The sequence below is a fragment of the Lagenorhynchus albirostris genome, chromosome 12 (assembly GCF_949774975.1).
Source record: "Lagenorhynchus albirostris chromosome 12, mLagAlb1.1, whole genome shotgun sequence".
In the NCBI taxonomy this organism is placed as follows: Eukaryota; Metazoa; Chordata; class Mammalia; order Artiodactyla; family Delphinidae; genus Lagenorhynchus; species Lagenorhynchus albirostris.
This window is the reverse complement of record NC_083106.1, coordinates 7,398,303-7,423,959: the sequence shown is the minus strand read 5'-3', so window position 1 is coordinate 7,423,959 and position 25,657 is coordinate 7,398,303. Positions and strand designations below refer to the sequence as shown.

Below are 25,657 nucleotides of genomic sequence, written 5' to 3'. Positions count from 1 at the left end.
CTTATTTTTTTTAATTTAATTTTTATTTTTATTTAATTAATTAATTAATTTATTTATTTTTGCGGTACGCGGGGCTCTCACTGTTGTGGCCTCTCCCGTTGTGGAGCACAGGCTCCGGACGCGCAGGTTCAGCGGCCATGGCTCGCGGGCCCAGCCGCTCTGAGGCATGTGGGATCTTCCCGGACCAGGGCACGAACCCATGTCCCCTGCATCGGCAGGCGGACTCTCAACCACTGCGCCACCAGGGAAGCCCCTAATTTTTATTTTATATTGGAGTATAGTTGACTTACAATGTTGTGTTATTTTCAGGTGTACAGCAAAGTGATTCAGTTATATACATATATCCACTCTTTTTCAGATTCTTGAAAGGGGAAATTAAGTTGGAATGAGGTTGTTCAGGTGGGCCCTAATCCAAGTGGCTAATGACCTTGTTAGAAGGAGATTAGGACATAGATACACACAGAGGAAGACCAGGTGAAGACAGAGGGAGAAGACAGCTGTCTTCAAGCTAAGGAGAGAGGCCTCAGAAGAAACCAACTCTGTTGACACCTTGATCTCAGACCTCGAGCCTCCAGAACTGTGAGGCAATAAATTTCTGTTGCTTAAGCCACACTGCGTCATGCAGCCCTAGCAAGCACACACACAGGCCACCCTTGGTGGTCCTTAGCTTGTAGATGCGTCATTCCAATCTCTGCCTATGTCTTCCCATGGTGTCCCCCCCAGGTGTGTGTCTGTGCCTCTGCTTCCTCTTCTTATAAGGACACCAGTCATTGGATTAGGGCCCACCCTCATCCAGTGTGACCTCATCTTAACTAACTATATCTGCAAAAACGCTCTTTCCGAATAAGATCATCTTCTGAGGTTCCAGATAGACGTAAATTGGGGGAGGGGTGGGGAGAACACTATTCAACACAGTACAATGTGCAAAAATTAACTGCCCGCCAGCAGGCATGTAAACCACTGATAAGCTCCCTACGAGTGGTTTTCAGACTCACCTTCTTGTTAGACTAGGTTCTGATTTAATTGGTCTGGAGCAGAGCTTAGGCTTGTTTTCACTTACTCCAAGTCATTTTAACGAGCAGTCAGTGTTGAAAACCACATTTTAAAACCACTCATTGGGACTTCCCTGGTGGTGCAGTGGCTGAGAATCCGCCTGCCAATGCAGGGGACGTGGGTTGGATCCTTGGTCTGGGAAGATCCCACATGCGGTGGAGCAGCTAAGCCTGTGTGCCACAACTGCTGAGCCTGCACCCTAGAGCCTGCGAGCCACAACTACTGAGCCCGAGTGCCACAACTACTGAGCCCGCGTACCTAGAGCCCATGCTCCGCAACAAGAGAAGCCGCCACAATGAGAAGCCCATGCACTGCAGCAAAGAGTAGTCCCCGCTTGCCACAACTAGAGAAAGCCTGTGCGCAGCAACGAAGACCCAGTGCAGCCAAAAATAAATAAAGAATACATTTATTAAAAAAATAATAAAACCATTCATTATGCTATTTATTATCATCAACATTAGATCAGTAATCATAATGCAATTGGGAACGTTTATTGGGTATTTAATATCTCGGGCATTGGGCTAAGTACTTTATATATATTACCTGAGTGACAGCATCAGTCCAGTTCTTACCCCCATTTTATAGATAGGGACACAGAGGGTTAAAGACACTAAGAAAATCACCAAGGGACACAAAGCTAGGAGTGTTAGATCGACACCTCGGCTGACTCCAGAGCCGCGGTTCCTCTCTGCCCTTAGATCTGTCCAGATTCAGAGCCTGTCATCTTCCTCTCATCTTCACATAGTCTCAGTTATTTAGAGAAATCGTAAACATTTTCAGATGAGTAATTGCTTGTCTTCACTACAAAGAAATAAAACAGCTTGAACGTTGATTTGAGGGTGAGTCACGAAGGTCTTCAGTTAATAAATGATGAGGCATTATTTTTATTATCCACCTTGGAGAGCAGCTGATATGACAGGTGATGCTCTATAAACCTTGCATCACACAGTGGTGCCTCTTTATGCTTGTGAAATCACCTGTTCTCTAGGTGATTGTTGCAGACTCTTGGGTTTCCTGTCTCGTCTCTGAGTCTTGCTATCATCTCCTTGGAATCTCGTTCTGTCCCGGGACCAGGGCTTCTGCTCTGGACCTCTCCATTTGCAACCTTCCAGACTCTTCCTCTAGCTTTTAGAACTTCCTCCTCCCTGTTGTGAGCTCTCTCGATGCCTCTGGTGTCCTGAATCAGAAACTCTGTCCCTGCGGGACCTGCGCCCCCTTCCCCACTGGGGGCACAGACACAGGTGGTTCTTCAGCTTCAAACCTGAGCCTGGCACCTCCACTGCTGCAGGCAGATCTGAACCTCATTGGCCCGCACGCTTCTGTCCTTGAGCGTCGGCTGCCCATCACCCTGCTCAGTACCCTTCTTTTCCCTTTTTTTCCCTTCTACATGCAACTCATTGTTGAAGGATCTGTTTATGTCCCACCTTCTTCACGAATCTGACTGCTCTGGGTCCCAGCAGTCCTTTCTTTCCCTGAGGTCCTCACGCATTTAGAGTCAATCCCATTCCATTCAGATCTCAATTCCTCTGCATTTGCTGCCCATGAATTGAACCTGGCTCTCTAAGCCGTATAATAAGCTCCTCACAGAGGCAGAAGCAAAGCCTGCTCATCACTGGTACTGCTCCCAGCCTCGTCTGCATGATGCCAGGCCCACCACTGGAAGCTGTAAATACCTGATGATTAGTTTTCATACCTGCAGCTCATCATGATGCTTCATACGGATCAGAAAAGCATTAACTTTTTGGTATTAAGATACCCAACTAATGCTATCGGATCATGTTAAAGAAATTTTCATTGAAACTAGAATTAATAATGACATCCTTCCCCCTCATGGAGACCCAACCCAAATGATTTTCTTTATGATTACACTATTTTTAACCATTATTAGGCTCTGTGGTGGCGGCTTGTTGATTAGAAATGGAATCCATCCATGGGGGTCAACGTGTGATTGTCTGGCCAGTGCTAAGTGTAGCCAGAGGCACCCTACACCCAGTGGTCAAACCAAAGGCACACTGGAGTCAAATACCGTGATGTTCCTCTAAACTTAGAATCTCTCACGTGAGAATTTGTTCAAGAAGGCTAAACGAGACATCTATGGAAAAGCCAGCTGCCGGTCATCAGGGGTCATTCCCTGTGGTTTCAGGAGCGGGCAAGCCCCCCTCCTGAGGTCCTAAGTCTCTTGCATCCCTGCATTATTTTTACCTTATTTCCTACCTTTGGCCTTTGTATTTGGAAGATATTCTGTTACTCTGGTTCTAAGGATAATTTAGAAATCAAAACTTGAGCACAGATCTGATGATGACCTGCTCCAGCATTTTATCACGACAACCCAAGTTAACATAATGTCTGTTTGGATTTTAATGACTAGGAAAAGCTAAAAAAATCACTCTTCGAAAGTATCTAATTAGGCTAGACTTGTGCTTTCTGCAAAATGAAGCAATGTGATCCCTTCCAGCATTCCATGAACAGTTGTTTGAATCTTTTATCAGATTGGCTTTCTGCTCACGCGAAGGGGAGTAACTCTCTTTGTGTAAAAACGACTTGAAATTTAAATAAAAGTGACTTTAAAAGAAAATTAACAGGATGGGTACACCTGGATTTATGAGCATTTAAAAATAACTTGTACACTTAGGAAATATGTACACTTAGGGAAAAAAAAGGAGATGCTTCCCTTGTTCTTGGAAGATTGCCTTAGGACAGACGTAAATGCTTGTGTCTTTGATTCAAACTTAGTTAAATTTGACAAGAGATGGGTTTTAGGTCTCCCTGGTAACTACAAACAGCTTTTAGTACTTTATTTCAGGAAAAAGTCTTCAGCCTATGACGTTCATTGGCTTTGGTACATGCCAACCTCTCTCTAGACACAAAAACATATCTCAGACCCAGAGCTGTTTTGGCAGCAGGCAGCGAGCTCAGAGCCGATTAGGAAGCACCAGCCCCAGGAGGCAGGGGGGGTCTGACTCCTGACTGTACGTGCAAGAGTCAGAACCAAGCCCTTCCATCCTTGTGACTGCAGTGTCTGTTCCCTACGGGGAACCTAAATGTGTGTGTGTGTGCATTTCTTTTAAAGGTATGTAATTTGTTTATATTAATTTCTTTTGTGCTTTTGAAAGATGGCAGGCTCCCAGTCATAAAAAGGGAAACTAGGCTAGGTACTTCAAGCGGGAAGGGATTGAATAAAAGGATTTGGGTTTGAGCTGTTTTGGAAAGGCTGGAAAAGCAAGGAAGGACAGCTCCTGCAGAACCCCTGCCCTGCTCCACAGCATTTGCCCTGTGCAGCCGGGGAGTGCTTGAAAGCACTGACTGGTGTCGCTGCTACAGTTGGGGCCAGTGCTGCTGCCACAGCCAGAAGCAGAATCCCCACTACCTGCCTCTGATCTTGCACCAGCTCCCCCTACTGGCAGAACCTAAACAGAACCCCTGCTGGCAAGGATTCTGACAATTGTAGTTTCCACTCCTCCAGCATCTGAGATGCAAAACAAAGTACAGAGGACTGACAATATGTGGTCTGGATGGTATCATAGTGCTTTAGAAACTAAGTTATCATAGCACTTTAACCACTTAGACATTTATTTTATTTTATTTTACTTTATTTATTTATTTGCGGTACGCGGGCCTCTCACTGTTGTGGCCTCTCCCGTTGCGGAGCACAGGCTCTGGACGCGCAGGCTCAGCGGCCATGGCTCACGGGCCCAGCCGCTCCGTGGCATGTGGGATCTTCCCGGACCGGGGCACGAACCCGTGTCCCCTGCATCGGCAGGCGGACTCTCAACCACTGCGCCACCAGGGAAGCCCTAAACATTTATTTTAAATTAATTTTGTTGTGATACAAAATACAAAAAAATCCTTTTTGACAATTTCTTTTATGGGAGAGTGAAAAAGATCACTTTTTTTAAAATAAATTTATTTCTTTTTTATTTATTTATTTTTGGCTGCATTGTGTCTTTGTTGCTGCGCACGGGCTTTCTCTGGTTGCGGAGAGCGGGGGCTACTCCTTGTTGCGGTGCGCGAGCTTCTCATTGCGGTGGCTTCTCTTGTGGCGGAGCACAGCCCCTAGGCGTGTGGGCTTCAGTAGTTGTGGCTCGCGGGCTCTAGAGCACAGGCTCAGTAGTTGTGGCGCACGGGCTTAGTTGCTCCACGGCATGTGGGATCTTCCCGGACCAGGGATCGAACCCGTGTTCCCTGCATTGCCAGGCGGATTCTTAACTGCTGTGCCACCAGGGAAATCCAAGATCACTGGTTTTATATTAGAGAATATCTTTGTGTTTAAAGAGTATTTCGGGGTATTTTAATTCACGCAATTCAAAAGCAGCTAAGTATGTTCATAAAAGGATAGCTCTTGCTGGGCCTTGCTGTGTCATCTATGAAAAGCATTCCTCTATCTTTAGTTAACCAAGTTATCTGAAGCTCAGCTGGAGGATTTGAGAGGTTATATTTGACACTGGCTGACATTTTTCTGTGTCAAAATGCTTTCTCTGGCGGTTAAATCACCTGTTTGACCTCTGAGATTTTATATACTTTAATTGCATCCTTTATATGTTTAATTCTAATGGGAAATTATTTCAGATAAAATAATCATCTGCAAGCTTACTTAAAATGAAATTGTTCTGCTTTGGAAAACCAGTACCTACATTGACACTAAATCTCTTTTAAGTTACTCCTACTGTGCATATATGTGTATATTCTTACTTCTTTAATCTCCATAAATCTTTTCAGTAAGTCTATGAAGTGAGCCAGCTACTACTGACCCCAGTTTTTTTTTTTCCAGCTGTGTTAGTCGACAGGTCATTAGCTGTAGAATCAAGACAAGTCAGGTTCTATAAATAAATATTATTACAGTTTGCTTCTGAATCTGTATCTGTAAGACCACTCACAACTCCTGTTCCAACAGCATTAATTTTCTCATCGTGCTACAGTCTAGAGCAGTGGTCTTCACACTGAGGCAAGCATACCATTTGGAGGTGTGCAGAGAAAATCACAAGGTAGAGGGCCTGGCTACTTTGAAGGGAATCAGTTTTCAGAGCCTCAACGCACATATGTCCAAAATGGATCTGTCTGAGGATATGTACGTGATGAGGATACAGGTCTTTTCCTAACATCCTTCTCCCCCTTTGTGGAAGGACTCCTACCTCTCTTCCATCTTCCTATGATGTATTGACCTGGGGTTTTAAAACCTGTGGGGAACCAAACAGTGGGACAGTTTGGAATATTGGTAAGAAAGTAAATGACCCTAATGATTTGATTAAACAACTTTTTGTAAGTCTGGTGGTTTCCATTTCTTTCCTGACAGCAAGACTGTAGGAGTCTTAAATGGCATGTTGGTTAATAGAAAAGTTAAAAATAATTTTGATGATAGATTACTCTGTAAATCTTGGCATTGAGAAGGAAGCAAAAGAATTGAGTAACAATACTGTAACAAAACTCTCTCCATTCCTATTAATTTATTTATACGGACAAGTTTTCTTGGCACATAAATTTATAAAAATGAAAAACAGGAATAGAATTGATGTTGAGCCCTAACTCATTCTAGTAATAAAAAATCTTCAACCACAGATTACATGAACTAAGTGGAAAACCCCGGGCTTTTTTTAACATTCTTCTAGAAAAGGGGCAGTGCATTTCCAACAAAATTTTACTCCTGAGTAATAATTCTTTTTCAAGATTCTTCATATGTTATGTTTTTGTCAATTGTGTTCTAAAAGTAACTGTTATAACCCAATCAGAAAGGATTCTAATAGTTAGAAACATTGTCACAGAAAAACATGTTAATTAAACGTCAATTTATGTACATAATTTATTACATGCAGAAGTATTTATTTACCTGTCCATTAACATAATACACATGAACACAAAACACATTTTCTACAAAAAATATTAGGATATATGTATGTGGGAATGAAAACAAGAATTCAAAGAGAAAACAGATTAGTGTCAAATTTTAGGCTGTTGAAGAACTTGTTTTCACCGGATGGTGGTAGGCGTCACGTGGCTATAGTACTCTATCAGGCACAGTTGAAAGAACGATTGAAAAATGTCAACCTTTGTCGTGTACTGAAAATTACATCCATGGCAGATAGCGAAACTGATGAAGAAGACGTTTATATATCACTGTAAAAATATCTGCGATACACTTAAAATTTTTATTTAAGGAGCATATGAGCAGAAATGTTTAAGGATCACTGGTCTGGACAGATGATCGGGTGTCTTGAGGGTAAGCATTGCCACACGTCTCTGTCTCCCATGTGTTTCCTTTGTTTTCCCAGTTTGACCTCGTGTGTGGCAATGCGTGGATGCTGGACCTCACACAAGCCATCCTAAACCTGGGCTTCCTGGCCGGGGCATTCACCTTGGGCTATGCAGCAGACAGGTAGGCATGGGTGTGGCAGCCAGTTTACATCTAGAAAATGATGTGTACCTATGGAGAGGAAGATGTTTCATGTTAACTATTAGAAAACTATTCTTGCTAATTTTGGAAAAAAATCTGAATTCCTCCACTTGGGACATTCATACCTGTGGGGCTGCACTAATTCCTTCCTTCGTAAGCTTTGTCTCCTCACCCCTTGAACTGTACAAAAGGTTGGGGCTGCTCCCCTGGGGTCTGAATGCATCTGAGAGGAAACACAGAGCCGCAAGGCCGTGACTTCATGGCGGGGCCCACGGCTGGCTGGTGGATGCCGTGGAGGTGCTTCCATGGGCTTCGGTAACTCGCTGATCGCGGTTTGATGAATTTAGTCATAAGGTCGCCCCCTTACAAATCTGTTTCATTTAATTCAAACAAATTTTTGTATTTATTCTACAAATTAAAAACTGCAAAAAAAAAAAGTTTTCCAAAAACCGTGAAAAGAATTTGATCTGTTCTTGAAGATCCATAAATACACAAATATACCAGTTAATGGCAGACACAAAGTGAGTGTATATATTCAAGACAGTCGTGCTCTCTCTTCAGATATCCCCGTTTCAGACATTATTGATGTAGGTTATTGTACTCCTGTTTAACTGTTCCTTTATCCCAGTTCTCAGTATGAACAGACTTGCAGTGATTTAACAATTCTCCGTGTTCCGCATGTCTGGCTCACTGTTGCTCCCAGCACTCCAGCCCAGCATCAGTGGGTCAGCGTGACCCTGCTCGCAGTGGGCAGGGCTGGGAGTGTCTCTTGCAGAGCTGAGAACAGCAGTTAATTGGAGAATTCAAGACAAAATGCCCCCAATCCTATAGGCAGTTGGTGGTCTGCACTTGACCAGACCAGGACTTCAAAATGGGTAGCACCTTTGGTTCCTGTCCCTTCCTCTGTCGTCTTTTTCTTGTGTTGTCCCCCAGCCCTCCTCGGCATGTGACGTCCTCCTTAATCCTCTGTGTCTGGTGCTCTCTCCTTGTCTTTTATCTGTGTCTTTCCTACTGTTTCTCCTTACAGCCTTTTCAATTCATTTTTCCTTCCTTAATCTTCCGCACACAACCCTCTCTTTCCTAACTGGCTGCCGTTTGGAATTGAGTTACAGATTTTCAATATGTATTTCTTTCATTTTGTTGTTACTCTTCCTAATTTAAGCATTAGGTTTTGCTTCTTCGGCATGTTTCTCTTTCACAGCCAATCAACGTATCTTCAAACTAAAGTAACTTGACTAAAGGAGGGGGCTTTTCCTACCTGTGTTCCAGGAGGGGCTGAGCATCTGTCCTCAGATGTGACCCGGTACTTTGGGGAGGAAGACAGAGCTGTGAATAATGCTGCCTCACCTCGGGGCTGACCATCTTTCAGCTCCTTCAATCTCTTATGTTCTTGAAGGAAAGGACAAGAAGCAATTTAGTAGGTCCTATATCTGTGAGAGGAGAGTGGGAAGGGCAGAGAGTGAATTTTAAAACCTAGGTAAACCGAGACTACATGTGTCTCTGGAGACTCTGAAGCAAGATGCTGTGTGAATTTGATGGAAATTTCTATGGGAAAATGTCTTTGAATCAAATCTCTCAAAGGTCGTTGATGACAGGGCTTCAACAGCCAATAATCTAGCACAGCTATACTGAACCACTTAGCATCAGACTCTCAGAATATTGCCCGCGGTGACCTGTGTCTTTTGCCTAAGCGCTTTAATAATGGCTACGTAAATGGTGAAAGTGAAACACAAATCTTAAGAACAAATCACATTTATTGTGAACTTGATAGTTTGTAAAGAGCTTTCACATTAGCATCTCAGTTTGGTGTCTACAACCTCACTGTAGAAAAGATAAAAGAAAAAAAATCACAAGCAAACAAACAAAACCTGCATCTTGAATTAAGGAATTCACCCAGAGTTGCATGACTTGAGCCAGAAGGCCAGGCCTCCTGGCTGTCATGACCATTTTGGCTTCTTTCTGTCCCTTTCTCCTCTGACCCCACCCACAGAAATGCTAGGAAGTGTCCAAGCTGTGCCACTGGAGTGACTGTATGGGGAAAAAACGTTGTAATGGAGAGGGTCATCTCTTTGGAAACTGCAGTCCCAAAGGATGCATTCCATGCTTTAAATTTTGTAATGTCATTTCAGAGGCATATGTTTTCATTTGCCCTGGCTTTGCTATAAAACAAAGAGTAGCATTTTCAGCGATCCTTGACATGGTAATAATGAACCTATAAAGGACACAAATTCTGTACTTAAACCTACTTTAACAACACTTGCAATGAGAGTCTTCTCATTGTGTTGAAGAAAACGTTTAAGGTAATCTCATCCTTTCTCTTTCTCCAAAAGGTACGGCCGAATAGTCATTTACTTAATATCCTGTTTCGGTGTTGGCATTGCTGGTGTTGTGGTGGCATTTGCACCCAATTTCCCTGTGTTTGTGGTCTTCCGCTTCCTACAAGGCGTGTTTGGAAAGGGAACGTGGATGACTTGCTACGTGATTGGTAAGAGCTGGCTACGCCTCCTTGTCTGTTTGAGAACCAGGGTTAGGTGGGTGAGAAGTCCCGCTGGTCAGCCTTCCTCCAGCCAGTATGGCGAGGCTTCACTGCTGCCACGTTATTTCTGCAAACGGGAGGATGCAGGGGCAAGATGCTGACTCTTTAGAAATTAAAGTTCCATCTTGTTTTGGGAACCAAGTATGGACTCTCACCAAATACTGGGGTGAACCACTTTCTAGCACGGCCATACGGTTATCACATGGTTTCTTGCTTTGTTTTCTTAGAGACTAATCTTTAGAAAAACTTCAGTAGTTCCTTGAAACTTTTTTTTTTTTTTTGGCTGTGCCATGTGGATTGTGGGATCTTAGTTCCCTGACCAGGGATTGAATCCAGGCGTTCAGCAGTGAAAGCACAGAGTCCTAACCACTGGGCCACCAGGGAATTCCCCCTTGAAACATTTTTAAAGCATTTTCCATGTATTTCTATGATACAGTTTGAGATAACATTGCTGTGCTCTCAAATATTATTTCTTTAATTCTATCCCTTCCGCACAAGTGGAGAACTTTCTGCCATGCAGGAGATATGGCCTGAAAATGAGAAGTTCATTTGTAACCCTTTGCTATCTTCCATACCTAGAAAGTTGGACGTCTGAGTGTGAGGACAGAAAAACTTCTCTTTGCTCCTATTACTGGGGAAGGTCCTGGCTGCTACCTTTCCAGTAGTGTCTTGGGTGGGCACCCACTCAAAGTCGTGGTGGATTTGTGACCAGGGAAATACGAAGCCTCCTCTTTGATTATCACCCCAGATCTGTGGGCTTCCACTCACTTCTGTTACTGCTAGACAGCACCTCTTTGGGGTGCCCACTTTGGGGACCCTTTGAAGATCTTTTTGTGGGCGAGGAAGGAGAGAGAGAGCTGGGGGGACTGACGGTTGATGGCTGGAGCAGAAGGGATAACTTTGGACTATGAAGCGTTTTTAAGGAGACCCCAGTCTAGGTGAGTTTTCCTGGTTGTGATCTTAGGGCAGCAATAAGGTAACATACGCCAGGATGATCAGAATGGAATTAGGGACAGATAGAAACAGATCAGCAGGAGGGGAGGGGAGGAAAGGATGCCAACAGTAAAATTCCTCATGTGATTTTCAAAGAAATATCACACAAATGAAAGGTCCAACACTGTGGAGAGAAGTATCATTTGATAGAAACTCTCTTGTGATAGTGAAATATTTATCTGTAGAATCTAATGTCCATGATGAATCACCTAAAGAGACTGTAATATGCAAATCTTTAAAGACTGTGATAAAATCTAGCCACTTTATTATATTTATGTTTTGATACTTACAATTACTTTTCAAAATAGTCATCGTCTAAGCTTTCCTAAAATCAACACATACATTCTTTGAATACCCGGAAGGGTGCTGGGCTGGGTGTGTAGGAAGATGGCATATGCTTGTTGATAACGCAGAGAAGAGGGGGAGAGGAAGGGACCTGAGCTGTCTGGGAAGCACATCCCCATCAGGGCAGTGCCTAAGGAAGCTTCGGGACCTTTGAGAGTCCTGTATAGTATTCTAGCGCCGCTGATGGATGGATGTCACAGGTGTAACGTCTGTTTGTTTGTTTGTTTGTCCGTTTGTTTTGGAGCTGGTCTTGAGCTTCCCTAACCTCTCTGTTTGTTTTCCTTCAGTGACAGAAATAGTAGGTTCAAAACAAAGGAGGATTGTGGGAATAGTGATTCAAATGTTCTTCACCCTTGGAATCATCATTCTCCCTGGAATTGCCTACTTCATCCCCAATTGGCAAGGAATCCAGCTGGCCATCACGCTGCCCAACTTTCTCTTCCTCCTTTATTACTGGTAATGTGGTTTTGGTCATTATCAAATCTATTCTTATTCCACAGAAATGTAGAATCTATGCTTCCAAACCAACATGAAAACGAAGGCGAGATTTTCTAACATCTCCAGAACGGCTATGGGCTTTGCGAATTTCTAGAGATTATTTATTGGTTTTTGACTAATAGTTATTATTAAATTCATAAAATTGAAAAACACCTTTAAAATAGAGTATGAATTATGTTTTATTATTTTGTAATCTTTTTATGAAAACTACAAGGCAACAGACCATATCTGCCAGTATTTCAACACGCAGTTTAAATGCAGTGAACAAGATTTGCTTGTCTGTGTGTTTTATTAAGCAAACTAATGTGACTCAGGAATTCTCAGGGGAATAAGAAAATGTTAAGAGCATCAGAAAATTAAGTTATCGGAAAGCTACAGGTGTGTGCATTTGACTCCTGTTAGAATGAACATATTTTAATCATCCTCTAATCTAATTTTAATATATGAGCAAACCAGTTTATGTAAATTGGGTTCCTAACCCTTTCCTAAAGGTTCATTAAATCCCAGTGTTTTTCATCTTTGTAGTTGAGGACTGTATATTCTAAGACAGCCTTCTTGCAAGAGCAATGTAATATTGATTATTTTTATCATGAGCAATAATTCAGTTATCAAGTGAGCATTTTTTCCCGTCCGTTATAAACTTACAAAGATAATCTATGTTTCAGAGAGCCAGTTCTAAGCTCTCAGAATCTCCGAAACATGTATCTGATCGCAAGATCCATTTCAATAGAGAAATTCAAGTCATAAACTTTTAAGTTTTGAGATACGCAGGCATAACTCAAAAAAGACTTCTTCTCACCAGGGTGGTTCCTGAATCTCCCCGTTGGCTGATTACTCGGAAGAAAGGAGATAAAGCATTAAAAATTCTGAGGAGCATTGCGAAATGCAATGGGAAGTATCTCTCGCCAAATTACTCGGAGGTAACCTTGCATATTACTAGTAACAAGTATTGTTCAAGTGGGTGAATTAATGTCACTTATGCACATATTATCAAATATATGACTAATCATTTTTAGTTTGACTTTAAAAAAACCTTGGGAAGAATCATATGGTGTATTAAAGAAGAAATAATTGCAAAGTTGTAATAGCATTATAATTGAGGTGAATTGGTCATTTAGTCCATATTTTAATAGTTGCACCAAGTTACTTGAATTACTATACTTGAATCACCTACTATAGGCCCCATAGTAATTAATCATTCATTCATCTTAATTGGACAAACTATAAATCTTTTCTTGACATTCAATTTAAGTCTAAAGATTTGTCTTTAAATTTAGTCTTGGAAGTATTATCTCTGCCAACCAGAGCTTGGGCAGTAATGTAATATTTCAACCTTTAGACTTAGACATGCTGAATAATCTGCCCTCCCTCCCTCCCCTCCTCCCTTCTTTCCTTCCTTCCTCCAGCAAAGGCTTTTTGGGTGCCTCTGTGTCACTGCATTAAGAGAAAAGGGGGCTGTGTATTAAAAGCTCATTCTTGTCTTTTCAAAGATTTGATATGCAGCCGAAGACATATGCATGTATTTGAAGCAACGCCTGAATAATTAGAGAATAACATATAAAAAAGATATGATTTTTGCTTTAGCTGCAAAGACTAAGTGAATGCAGAATAACAGAGGATTATTATAAAAGGAATATTTAAGAATAATTTTTTTAAATTTATTAAATTTATTTATTTTTGGCTGAGTTGGGTCTTCGTTGCTGTGCGCGGGCTTCTCTAGTTGCGGCGAGCGGGGCTACTCTTTGTTGCAGTGCCCGGGCTTCTCATTGCAGTGGCTTCTCTTGTTGTGGAGCACGGGCTCTAGGCACGCAGGCTTCAGTAGTTGTGGCATGTGGGCTCAGTAGTTGTGGCTCGCAGGCTCTAGAGCACAGCCTCAGTAGTTGTGGCGCATGGGCTTAGTTGCTCCACAACATGTGGGATCTTCCCAGACCAGGGATCGAACCTGTGTCCCCTGCATTGGCAGGCCGATTCTTAACCACCGCAACACCAGGGAAGTCCATAAGAGGAATTTTTAAATGTTTAATATTAATATTGCTAACATTGTTTTCTTTTGTAGCATTCAGTTTGTCTTGCTAGAAACGTTCTGATAAAAATGGGTTTGTGGGTTGTATTGTCAACTCCCCAGCTTCCTAGCTCCCCAGAACCTGGTCGGTTATTTTCGGATTTCTACCTTCTTCTTTCACTCTTACATTAAGCGACAAGCAGTAGGCTCTGTGTATACAAAGGTTTCAACTGACCAGTTGTCACTGTTGGAAGTAGATTAATGATTTACCTTGAGGTTTACAGGTCATAAAATATATGGTAAAGATAAAACGTGATCTGTTCCAACCATGAAGACTAGTTGATCCTTGTCATTCTTTGACTGAGAACATTTGAGCTGTGCTTCTAGGGAAAATAACATCCCACTGCCCTCTCAGCTTGCTCTGGTCACACGAGCCATTGGTCTGCACAGCTGGATCAAATGAATGATATTTTGTACTCAGTTTTAATGGCCAAATGAGTATTTTTGCTATTCGTTCATCAGTATCCTGAAGACATTGCATGTAGTCCCAGAGCTAAGCATGTGTAAGATCTAAATCAAGGTTTTAAGAGTGTAAAAAACATAGTGTGTGCTGATGGCTTATGAAAGAAGATGTTGCATTAACCATGCACATTGTGTGTTACCATGCGTGTTGCTGAGACGCCAGAGGATGATTCCCAAAATAGCTGCTATTCCACATCCTGTGAGTGTCCGGTCCAACACCCACTGACCCGCTTCGAATTCATGAGCAGGATAGAGATCGTTTCAGCAGGGAAGTACTTAAATGCTCGACATCGTTGTGATTGTAAATGATCGGGAACTATGGATCCGATGGCTTCCAAGACACTTGAACTCTAGTTTTTAGCAGTTAGATGATCTCCATTTGAAAGTCAGGTTTGATCAGACTTCAGTTTCTCCAGGACTTCAGTTACTCTAGGATCCTAGCTACCACTGTGGGCGTACGATCCTAGTGACAGGTGTTGTGATAGGTTGATGAGCCTCTTCAGTCTTTTTTTAATCTATAGGTTTTCTTTTTCTAGCAACTTTTTCTAGCAACTTCGGTGGAGAATGCTACGGGGTTTTCTCTCTGTTGAGTTTTCTGAAGTCTAAATTTCACTGATTACATCTCTTCGGATCCTTTAACGTGACCCTCTGTCTTGTATTCCCTTTGATGGAATACAACTAAATATAACTAAATTGGTAGTTAGATCTAGAGTTAAGCAAGTTCAGGTTTGTCATTTGGGGCAAGACTACTTCATAAGTGGCTTTGTACATTTCCATTAAGAGACACCCAGTATCTCTGTGCCTCTCTATTCTTTTGTGATGTTAGCTGCCACTGATAATCATTGCCTGGATTTATTCATTCATCAGAGATTGCAAATTGACAATATTCCCATTTTGTCATTATTTCTTCATGTGTTACTGGAATACTTACATAAAGACTAACTTATCCCATCAACTGAGATGACTCTCACATACAGTTCCTATAGAAAAGGCAGGATATAGGCGTAATTCTTTCTTTTCAAATTAGCAGATTGGTTGCCTGAATTCTTGAAGTGATCAATGCATTGTGGGCTATGGGTTTTTTAAGCCTCATTATGACCTCCTGGATTTATACATACTGTGTATGTTTCAGTCTTCTGCAGTTATTGTTATTATCCTACTGATGCTCAAATTGCCCCCGTCTTTGGACAGACGAGGCTCATCTTTGCTGGTTCCTGAGTCCCTCTGCCACACCTCTGGTAGTTTCTGAATGCTTCCTTGCTCATTAGCACGACACGATTTTCCAGGCTTGTCTTGTAAGTTCCAGTCTCATGCTTGTAATCACCTGCTTCTCAATGGGGGCTTCAAGTTTTGAAATAAATGTCTTCAAACTGACCCTGTCCATCTCCAGCCTTTAAAAATTGTACAACCTAAGTAGAAAGGCAATTGTTGTCTTTAAAAAGAGAAAGAATTTTAAAACGTAACGACGTTTAAAACACCTTGCTAATAGCTGAATTCAGTCAAATTATAGGCCAAACCATAGTTTTCTATTTCAGAGATATTAATGTTTCCACGAAGCATGGTAATGTGCGAAACCCCTCTTTCAATGCTCAGAAATACTGGTAGGTAGTGCAGGCATTTGACTTGAACTCCAGCACCAGCACCAAGGCAGGATCCTATTATAGTTTTGGGGGTAATGCTATCAATTACTCCTCTTTTGGCAACTCAAGGAACTATTGCCCATGTCAACAGTAGGACCACCAGGAAACCTTATGGTTCCACAGTCACCTCACACCTTCAGAAACCCTCCATTGCCTTAGCTGGTATCCCTGCTCTCTGGATATAATAACATCAAGGCACCCATGCCCAAGGCTGGTTGCCCAGTGCTCTCCTTACACTTTTCACGGAACCTCTCTTTGGTAAATCCTGACTTTTGGAAGAAGTTATTACCATGTAAATGACCTCATCCCCCAAGACCTCTCCAATTCCCACCTCATCCTAGGGGTGCACATCCTAGGCTGCAGTGAAGCTAGAATGAATTAAAAAGAATCTGCTTGGTAGCAAAGCGGCCCTAGGAGATCTGGCAGGTCTACCCTCCTCTCATCACAATAGCCTCAGCTACCTCCCCACACCAGCCTGTTCCATCGCTGACACCAGAGGTGCTGCTCTATTTTAGACCCGAGAAGCAGAAGCGGTGGTGGGGTACCAGTTCAGAGCAGAAGCTGTAGAGGCATCACGAGTTTCTGACAGCTCTTTTGCTCTTTCCTTCTGCTACAAGAACAGCACATCCCAAACTGGAGCTGTTCCTTCAGCGTGGGTCCAGAATGAGAAGAGCTACAGCTCGGAACAGAGCTATAGCAGCTGACCTACAGCTGAGACGTGGAATGTGGCCAAGAAATCATTGTTTCCCCTGTAAACTACAGTCTGCTAAATGTGTCTCAGTAAGCTACAGAGATTTGAGGGTGTTTGTTTTTGCAGCCAAAGCTAACTAATGTAGCTGATAGTAATAGTACTGGTTCAGGTGCCAAAGTAGGGTTTGGTGATCCAACACATTTTTTGCTATCTAGATGACACTGGATTGTGGTAGATTAGATTATTGTTTGAAATAGTCACATCTTCCCTCTCGTTTCCAATGCATGAAGATACTTCCTGGCTCCGCTGATGCGGGGCAGAGCAATGTAACCTGCTCTGGTCTCGTGATGGCTGAAGTGTACGGCCTGCCCTTCGACTTCGGGCTTGGCCGTTCGGGTTGCTTTGGCCAATGGTAGGTGACCAGATGTGATGCAGTAGAGTCATGAACTGTGCTTGGGCTTGATCTCTGGGCTTCAGCCAGCACTGTGAGAAGAATAGTTCCAGGTTCTCCTACTGACCACATAGAAGGCTAAGAGACATTTGGAGGAAAGCTGCTCTAGCAAAGTCTCCCCAAACCTAGATCAGCAGTCTCCCAGCCAGCCCACAAATGTGTGAGCTCAATGAATGCTTATTATTTTATGCCACTATGCTTGTTACAGAGCATTATTTATCAAAAGTCAACTGATATCCTGATTAAATAGCCATCGTCACTTACTGACCTGGATTCTACAACTACATAGGTAGTAACTCTGGCAGCCGTTTGGGTTTCATTCTTTTGAAAAAGGATTTTAAAGATGTCTCTCTCCCCCTCTTGTCTTCGAGTGCGATATGCTCATGGAAAATAGTAGGCTACAACTCTAGTTAACAAAGAGGCTCTGATACTACCGAACTGAATATGTCCGTATTCGTTGGCGATATTGTTATGCTCTGTTGACTCAAAAACCTATAAGGCTTGATTGTAATTTCCTTACTTGTATGATATGCTTATATAGTTCATTGTTCAGAGCTAATCACAGTTTATTGAAATGTCAGTAGTAGATGTTACACTGATAGTCATTCATGCATAAACACACTCATGGGCAGTTCCCATGGTGACGTGTTTGGGTGACATCAAGAACTGAGACTTGAGCTTTCTGATCGCAAAGGGAACATCATCGCTATAAATGATCCCACTCTGATATAGTTCCAAGATTGAATATATTAAAACCTCATTAAAAAGTGTCAGGCTAATTTTTAGGTTACCTTAGTTACCAGAGAGACTTCCAACTCTTAACAGCTGCTGTGTTTCCTATATTTTAATGAACCGTCACAGAAGCATCAGTATCGCTCCAGAGAGGGACTTTCCAGCTTTGGGAATGTCTGTTTCTGACATTTGCTTTCCAAAGGGGATTTTTATAAACATAATTTTTGTTCTTCCGAAAGAGAAACCACACCATGATTCTGGCTGTCATGAAGCCCATGTGAGTTGTGTGGTATTTTCGTCCAGTTGTGCTGTCTTTGTTAGTTTTCGTGTTTAATTATTATCTCAGACTTGAAGCTTAAAAACTCTCCCATAGAATTCATTTCAAAAGATCCAGAGAAAGTAATTTAGGCCCAAGCAGTGACCGTGTCAAGAGTGGGAAAGGTGTGAGTCTAGAAAATAGTAAAAGACAGTGGGGAAAAAAGTCTCCGGAAACTTGTACATTACTTGCCCTTAACAGAAGCAAATCTTCATTCTTTGACTTCACACAGAATAAATGATTCCTGTTCTACCAGCAAAGCCGTCATCCTTCACATGACGTGTTAAAATGATTACTGTAATATGCCCCCACCTTAGCTTTAATTTAGAATATTCTTGAATGCATAAAAAAAGTCAGGGCGCTTCATATGCTAAACATAAAATGGATCTTTGGAGCTGAGAAATAATTTAATAGTACTCTAGTGAAATCCATTTTTGGAAATAGTCTGGGTTCTATAAATGGGCTATATTTCAATTCTAATTAGTTCCCATATCTTTAACTTTGTGAAAATAAGACAATATTGCATGAATAGGGAAAAATGTTTATGCTACCATTTAAAAAGCCATAAAAACAGCAGTGAAGGACTGTTGAATCCAGAGCGAGTTCCTTTCCCAAGCTGGGTGATTAAATAGTAAGTTTCTTCCACTAAAGGAAATTTGGCCTAAAATCCTCCAGGTCAGTGGGTTCTCATTTCACCTGTACAAATCTTGAGGGAGAGTGGTCCAGAGCATCATGTGGCTTTAACTGAGCTGGAAATCCAAGTGTCTTATCCCTTAAAGAAGGAGATTACAGCCGTGGAGAGGGCAAGGCAGATATTCAGGGCAGCTCCTCAAAGAGCAGCATCTTGAGTGAGGAACCCTGGGAGACAGGCCTTCTCTCCCCTTCCCTGAAATTGACCTTCCAGAGTCCCTCCTGAAATAACTGGGCTATATGCTCTTGCCACGGTCTTAAGGCTTGAGAAGTATACATCGGAACTGTGAAAGAAAAGCACTCAGCATCATTGTTACATAAATATAAATAAATATATATGTAGCTATAGTGATACCAGTCAGTCCTGGTGTCTGATGACATCTTTCTAACAAGTAATTGGATCTACAGAACCCAGGACAACTAATGGACTCAGATGGTGACCAGTAGGGTGACCAGTTGTCCTTGTTTGCCCAGGACTGGGAGGATTTCTAGGATACTGAAGTCGCAAAGCTAAATCTAAAGAAAGTCTCAGGCAAATGGGGGTGACTAGGTCAGTCCTCCCCTTCCCAGCTGTGCTTAGAGAAGGATACCAAAGATGTACATTTCCTGGCTTCAAAAGCCCCTCCCAGCCCACTGGGACCCTGATCCCTATGAGAAGACAGTGGGATGCCTGGCCTGACTAGAGGATGGGACCTGGGATTTCCCGATGTCAGATGCAAGCTGCCGGGGCCCCCAGGTGGCTGCCAGGCTTCCTCTTTCTTCCTCAATCCCTAATTCTTGAAAAAAAAAAAACACAAAAAACTTTTACAGCCTTTATTTGAAGGTCTAACATGAAGTGATATTCCTTTGAAAAAAACGCACACTTTATTGATGTATGATTGACATGCAGAAAGCGGTACATATTTCATGTATACAACTTGCTCAGTCCCCTGTTTCTACTATAGTTCTTAATCTGGACTTGAACCCTAGTTGTTCGACTGGGGCCCTGGCCCCCTGCTTACTTTCTGCCTGTTCTTTCTGTCAAAAGTGGGGTCCCACTGCTGATGTCTTTACTCATCTGTTGTCACAGAGTTAGATGTTGCCCCTTCTGATAACTGCTGCCTGATCTTTCTGGAGACTGCAGCTGCTGAGAACCCGTCCTCCAGGTGGGTCCCACACGGGACAGCAGTGCTGGCCCACAGGAGACCCAGGCGTCCCCTCCCCCCACTGGCCTCTCTTGGTGTACATTCTTGGTCCAGACACAGAGCCAAAGCACCTCCATTCACCTGGCCTGCTCTCCCTAAAGCTGAGATTCCAGCAAACACCTAGGCAAAATGATGTTGGATTATGACACAAGGGGAAGAGTTCCAAGCTCTACATAGTGACATTTAGAGCCATGTCAACTCCTCATTCATTAGTTACAGAATCTGGGAACAATGGACTCCTCCCTTTTTCCATCTCAAAGGCTGATCCTTGCGCTTCAGAACAACAGCCCTCCTGTTTGAGCCCCAGCACCCCTGTGGTGATGCAGAGAAGCATTTGCCTTTTTCTGGCCTAGCCCAGGCCCCGCTGGTATTACGAAGAAAACTAATTAAAATATAAAACAAAATGAATAAGCCACACAGGCTTATTTTATTCTGTTAATATTGATTGCTCTTTTTTGTGAGAATTGTGAAAATGCCTACTTCAGTTATTTTAATTCTGGGTCTCTCTAATAGAATAAAAAGTGAGTTTGCTTTTGCTCTTGCCTTTTGAACACTTGCCAAGAGAATGGCCCTCTAACACCATCTTTGAAATCTTCATATTCTATCGTGTGAGAGAGGAAGATAGCAGCCTTTTCCAGTGTTTTGTTCCTGTGCCACTTGGCCCACGCTTGTGTTTTTGGCAAAAGCAGTCTCTGCAAATCCAAATTGCTGTGCTTCCCTACTGTGAATAAATGAGAAAATACTAGCTCTTTGGGAAAGTGTTCCTTGCTGTGGAGGCCATGATGGGTGCAACTTCCAGAACCCTGCACATCCAACTCCCTGGCAGGATTTCCCGGGCATTATTCCTAATCCAGAGCTGCTGTTGCTATGACAGTGCTGCTTGCTAGATCTCCAGTCCATTAGGAAAACTGCCTTTTTTCAAGAAAAAATCCTAAGAAAAGAGATGCAGCCTGGGTGAAATCATTTAAATTCTCCAGGGCTGGGCTTCCCTGGTGGCGCAGGGGTTGGGAGTCCGCCTGCCGATGCAGGGGACACGGGTTCGTGCCCCGGTCCGGGAAGGTCCCACATGCCGCGGAGCGGCTGGGCCCGTGAGCCATGGCCGCTGAGCCTGCGCGTCCGGAGCCTGTGCCCCGCAACGGGAGAGGCCACAACAGTGAGAGCCCCGCGTACCGCAAAAAAAAAAAAAAAAGTTCTCCAGGGCTAGGTTGATTGTTGGAGTATGCAGACATGCTCCTTTGATGTAGATAAACATGAGAAAATTGTGCTAAATAGTAACAGAGAAAACACACTGGGATCTATTTGCTTCCATCCCTAGAGGTTCCCCCCAGGTAGATGGTATAAAGGTATCAGGTGCTAGATTTTCAAGGGCTAAATCTTCCCTTCCCTGGAAAAAATAAAAGTTAAGATCCGTCTAACAGATGCTGGATGAAGAACAGCCAGGTTGTGTTGCAGTAGCAACACTTCTTCATGTGGGTGCAGATATGAACGGGACCAAGCCCACGCAATCCAAGATGGCTGGATTTCTTGGTTTAGAGCAAGTAATGTGGGTCTGTGCTGTTTTCATTTTTCTTTGAATCTGGCACTGTTGGAGGCAAGTATAAGTTCATGTACAGAAAGGGGACCTGATGGAGAGGAAGCCTTCCTTCTTCAAATAGTGAATGTACCTTTCTTAAGGTGGCTGAATAAGGGAAGCTTTAGAGTGAAGAAGTCCTTATATCCTTCCCAGGAAAAGGACTTAGGGAACGTTGGGGGGAATGGCCTGAACCAAGAACACTCTTATGCTAGAAAAGTAGATCTTTGTTACCATCCCTAGGAATGGGCACGGAGGGGGACCAAAGAGGAACGTTCTGGCTAACACACTCCTGCCTCACAGCACCTGTGACCTCAGCCCGAGTCGATGGAAGAATCATGTGGTAGTCTGTCCCGGGGGGGGCCACTGATCCTTGGGGACCATCAGGTTACTGCCAAAGTCCACAAACCATTTGCAGTCAAGTCTTGTCTGTAGAATGAATGAATACATCTTGGATCCATGTATACTATTATTGCAGATGAAGGTAGGTGCCGTGGTGATGAATAATGACTAATGAGCTGAAAGGCGTTAAGTTCATAGTAAATCTGTGTTAGGCTGTCGTCTCAGTGAACAGGATTAAAAGCACGGTTCCTCTCATGTGCCGGAAGTTCTCATACTCAATTAGGACAAGAGTCAGTGATCAGTGAGCACAAGCAGGATTGGTTTCCACCAGCTGGACAGCTGTTCCCTGAGCTCTCGGAGTTCAAGTTATATGACGTTCTCAGGAAAAGCTGAAGGACCCCACAGAGTCTCGATAAACAGAATTCTCGACAACTTCCGAGATTTGTTCAGTTTTTTAAAATTCAGTAAAATAAACTCAAGTTCATTATATTCTGCTCTTTCACGGACCTTAAGGACAAGTTCTTCCTCTGAAGTAGCGAGAGTTGAGCAACTTGGTGTACAATTGTCTTACTGTGTCTCAAAGGTGGGTCCTTGTTTTCTTTCTTGTTTAGGTTTCAGAGCCAACACGCCACTAACAGTTTAGATCTTGAGGAAGGCTTACTGAATGTATACTCAGCACGATTATTTCTATGGCCCCAAGAACGAGAGAGATTAAGTACTTGCCGCATGTGTTGATCACTAGTGGAGTCTCCAGGCTTAAATACTTCTCTTTGAAACCTGACGCGGACAAATCTTACCAAAGACAATTCAAGTATTCACTCTGCAATTCATAACCGTTAACATGCTGTATTTATACAGGCTGATCTAAAATTAGCAGGGGACAGATTGGATGGCAAGTGAGTGAAACATGGGCTCCATGCCATGTAGCGTCCTTCCCACAGTTCTGTAAACTACGTGGTACACTTGGTTGTCTAAAAGCAACCGGCCTGTAAAGTTCAAGTTGATTATTAGTTACTGCACTGAAAATATTTTTCACCTGGCACGCTGAATCAGGGAATATTTTATTTGGTCACCACATGTTTAGAAAAACCATTTAAATGTAATTGGCATGAGGTTGTCCCACAAACGGACACACACCGTAGCAGGAATTCATCTTCATGTGTTCACCCATTTATTCAGCAAATAGTTACAGAGCACTGGGTTCAAAACATCTAGTTTTAGACAACCTCTGTGCAATAGTCACTTTCAAAAATGCCTCCCAACAGGCGTTCAAGGTGCCTTACATTTTCTCTAATTCTCTATGGTTGGTCGTCTTTCTTTCTTTTTTTTTTTTTGAGCTGTTTTCAGGTCCCCCCTCTGATAGTTCCTTACCTATTCAAATATACTCAGTTTCATCATATAGATAAGTTTAATACAACTAAATATAAATTTTTCCTCTCATTTAAAGCTGAAGAAAGCTTAAATCTCAAGTGTAGAGTTTGGAAACCGTATCAGTGTGTTTTAATTTTGATGGCATTGTCTACAGAAGGGTATTCTAATTGGGTCTCAGTTAGTACATCTGTTAAGGCTGGAAACTCACCTATGTGTTTCTTGGAATATAATAAAGCAAGTCACATTTCAAAGTTAGAGTAGAGAGTGAATGCAGTATAACATTAATACACGTCACTGTGGTCCAGAGTGAAGCCATGAGACTGAACAGGCTTCACTATCAAAAACCTCCAGAGTCAGAATTCCAGGCATGGTGTGTACCACCCACTCGTGGCTTGCACTTAAAAGCATCTCATCCCTCTCTGTAGTTCTGCCTGAACAATAAAGTACATGCCAATGAACAATAAGTAACTGTATGCAGAAAAATATTTTGTAAATCAAGAAATAGAGAAGGGAGAAGCTTGCAAATTCTAGAACTCACCAAGGACTACGATATATATTGGGGTGCGTGTCAACTGCTCTTTTAGCTGTTCAGCTGGACTTGACTTTCTTTGGAAAATTTCTCAGCTTTCCCCAATGCACGTACATAAACATGAAACTAAGGGATTTCTGAGGTGCAGAAGTAAGGCAAAATTTGAGTAGTTGGCAAGCCTGGAAGCACTGAAAGCAGAGGAAGTTCCAAGCTGACCTCTAAGTAGCTCTGTAGCAGGTGGTTTGGGTGACCGTCATTTTTCTTTGAGCGCAGAGTTGAGTTAAGCCTGTCTCTCTGCGCATGGTACAGCCATCGTTGGGCTGTGCAGGCCCCTCTCCTGTTTGGTCGATTTGATTTTCCCTTCCTCCACTCTCCCCACTCTGCCCTCAACAGGTCCCCAGTTGAATGTGCTTGAGGTATGCCCTTTGATATTGATGTGCCCTTATAAACCAGAGCTTGTGGTATGTGTGGGTTTAGGTGACATAAATGGCGTTGTGCTGCTCTAGATCTTGTCTCATTTCTTACCTTTTCATGGAGCGATGTTTTAAAGGTCTCCCTGTGTGGCCCACACGTGAGTGCTGCATGGTTTTCGTCAGTACCTTCTGCTGTATTTGACATCTCCGTCCTCCAAACCTGGGCTGCCTCCAGTCATCCTGATAAATGTTTCCATACATGTCCCCTTTGTTTATCCATTCTCTATATAATAGTTTGCATCTGCTAGTTCCAAACTCCTAACCCATCCCTCCTAACCCCTGCCCCTTGGCAACCACAGTTCTGTTCTCTATGTCTGTGAGTCTGTTTCTGTTTCGTAGATAAGTTTGTTTGTGTCATATTTTAGATTCCACATATAATGATAGCATATGGTATTTGTCTTTCTCTGTCTGACTTACTTCACTTAGTATGATCATCTCTAGGTTCATCCATGTTGCTGCAAATGGCATTATTTCATTCTTTTTTTCAGCTGAGCAATATTCCATTGCATATATGTACCACATCTTCTTTATCCATTCGTCTGTCGATGGACATTTAGGTTGCTTCCGTGTCTTGGCTATTGTAAATAGTGCTGTTATGAACATTGGGGTGCATGTATCTTTTTGAATTAGAGTTTTCTTTGAACATATACCCAGGAGTGGGATTGCTGGATCTTATGGCAACTCTATTTTTAGTTTTTGAGGAACCTCCATACTGTTCTCCATGGTGGCTGTATCAATTTACATTCCCACCAACAGTGTAGGAGGGTTCCCTTTTCTCATACATGTCCCTTTGGACATTTGAGAGGTTTCCCGTGGAGTATAATGCCTAGAAGTGGAACAACCGGGTCCTGGGATGCATGCAAGTTTAGTGCCCTAAATAATGCCGCATTGCTTTCTGTGTACACCCATTGAGTGTCCTGTTTGCCCATGTACACGTTTGGTACTTTCCAATTTTCTAATTTGGCCAGCCTCCTGAGTGTTTTAGGTTGCACGTCTCTGGTTACCAGTGAGGCTCAGCACATCTTCGTGCGTATTGCTTTGTTATTTGTGTTTCTCCTCTGTGGATTGCCTTGCCATATCCTTGCCCGCGTGTATGGAATTTTCTGGATTTGTTGGACTTATTGGATTGGATTTGTCCCCTTCTATTTATAGGATTGCCTTTTATATTCTAAACTTCACCCTGTTGTTGGTTTTAGACATTGCGAGTATGTTTCCCTCAATGTTTTAGCTACCCATTAACTTTGCCTATTTTTTGTTTCATTGACCAAAAATTCTTAAATCCTTAATTGATTTAATACGGTCAGATCAGTGTGTTTCCACCTATTGATTGTTTT

The 25,657-nt window shown here is 42.6% G+C and overlaps 1 protein-coding gene across 2 annotated transcripts in view; it reads left to right on the top strand.

The window, feature by feature from the left end:
* SLC22A3 (solute carrier family 22 member 3) overlaps positions 1-25,657 on the top strand; it is an 88,479-nt gene that overhangs the window by 32,829 nt on the left and 29,993 nt on the right. For both annotated transcript variants that reach the window (XM_060167657.1, XM_060167658.1), the window contains exons 2-5: positions 7,317-7,420; positions 9,769-9,923; positions 11,600-11,768; positions 12,613-12,730. In XM_060167657.1, coding sequence (XP_060023640.1) covers positions 7,317-7,420; positions 9,769-9,923; positions 11,600-11,768; positions 12,613-12,730 — 546 coding nt within the window. The remainder of the gene's footprint in view (positions 1-7,316; positions 7,421-9,768; positions 9,924-11,599; positions 11,769-12,612; positions 12,731-25,657) is intronic.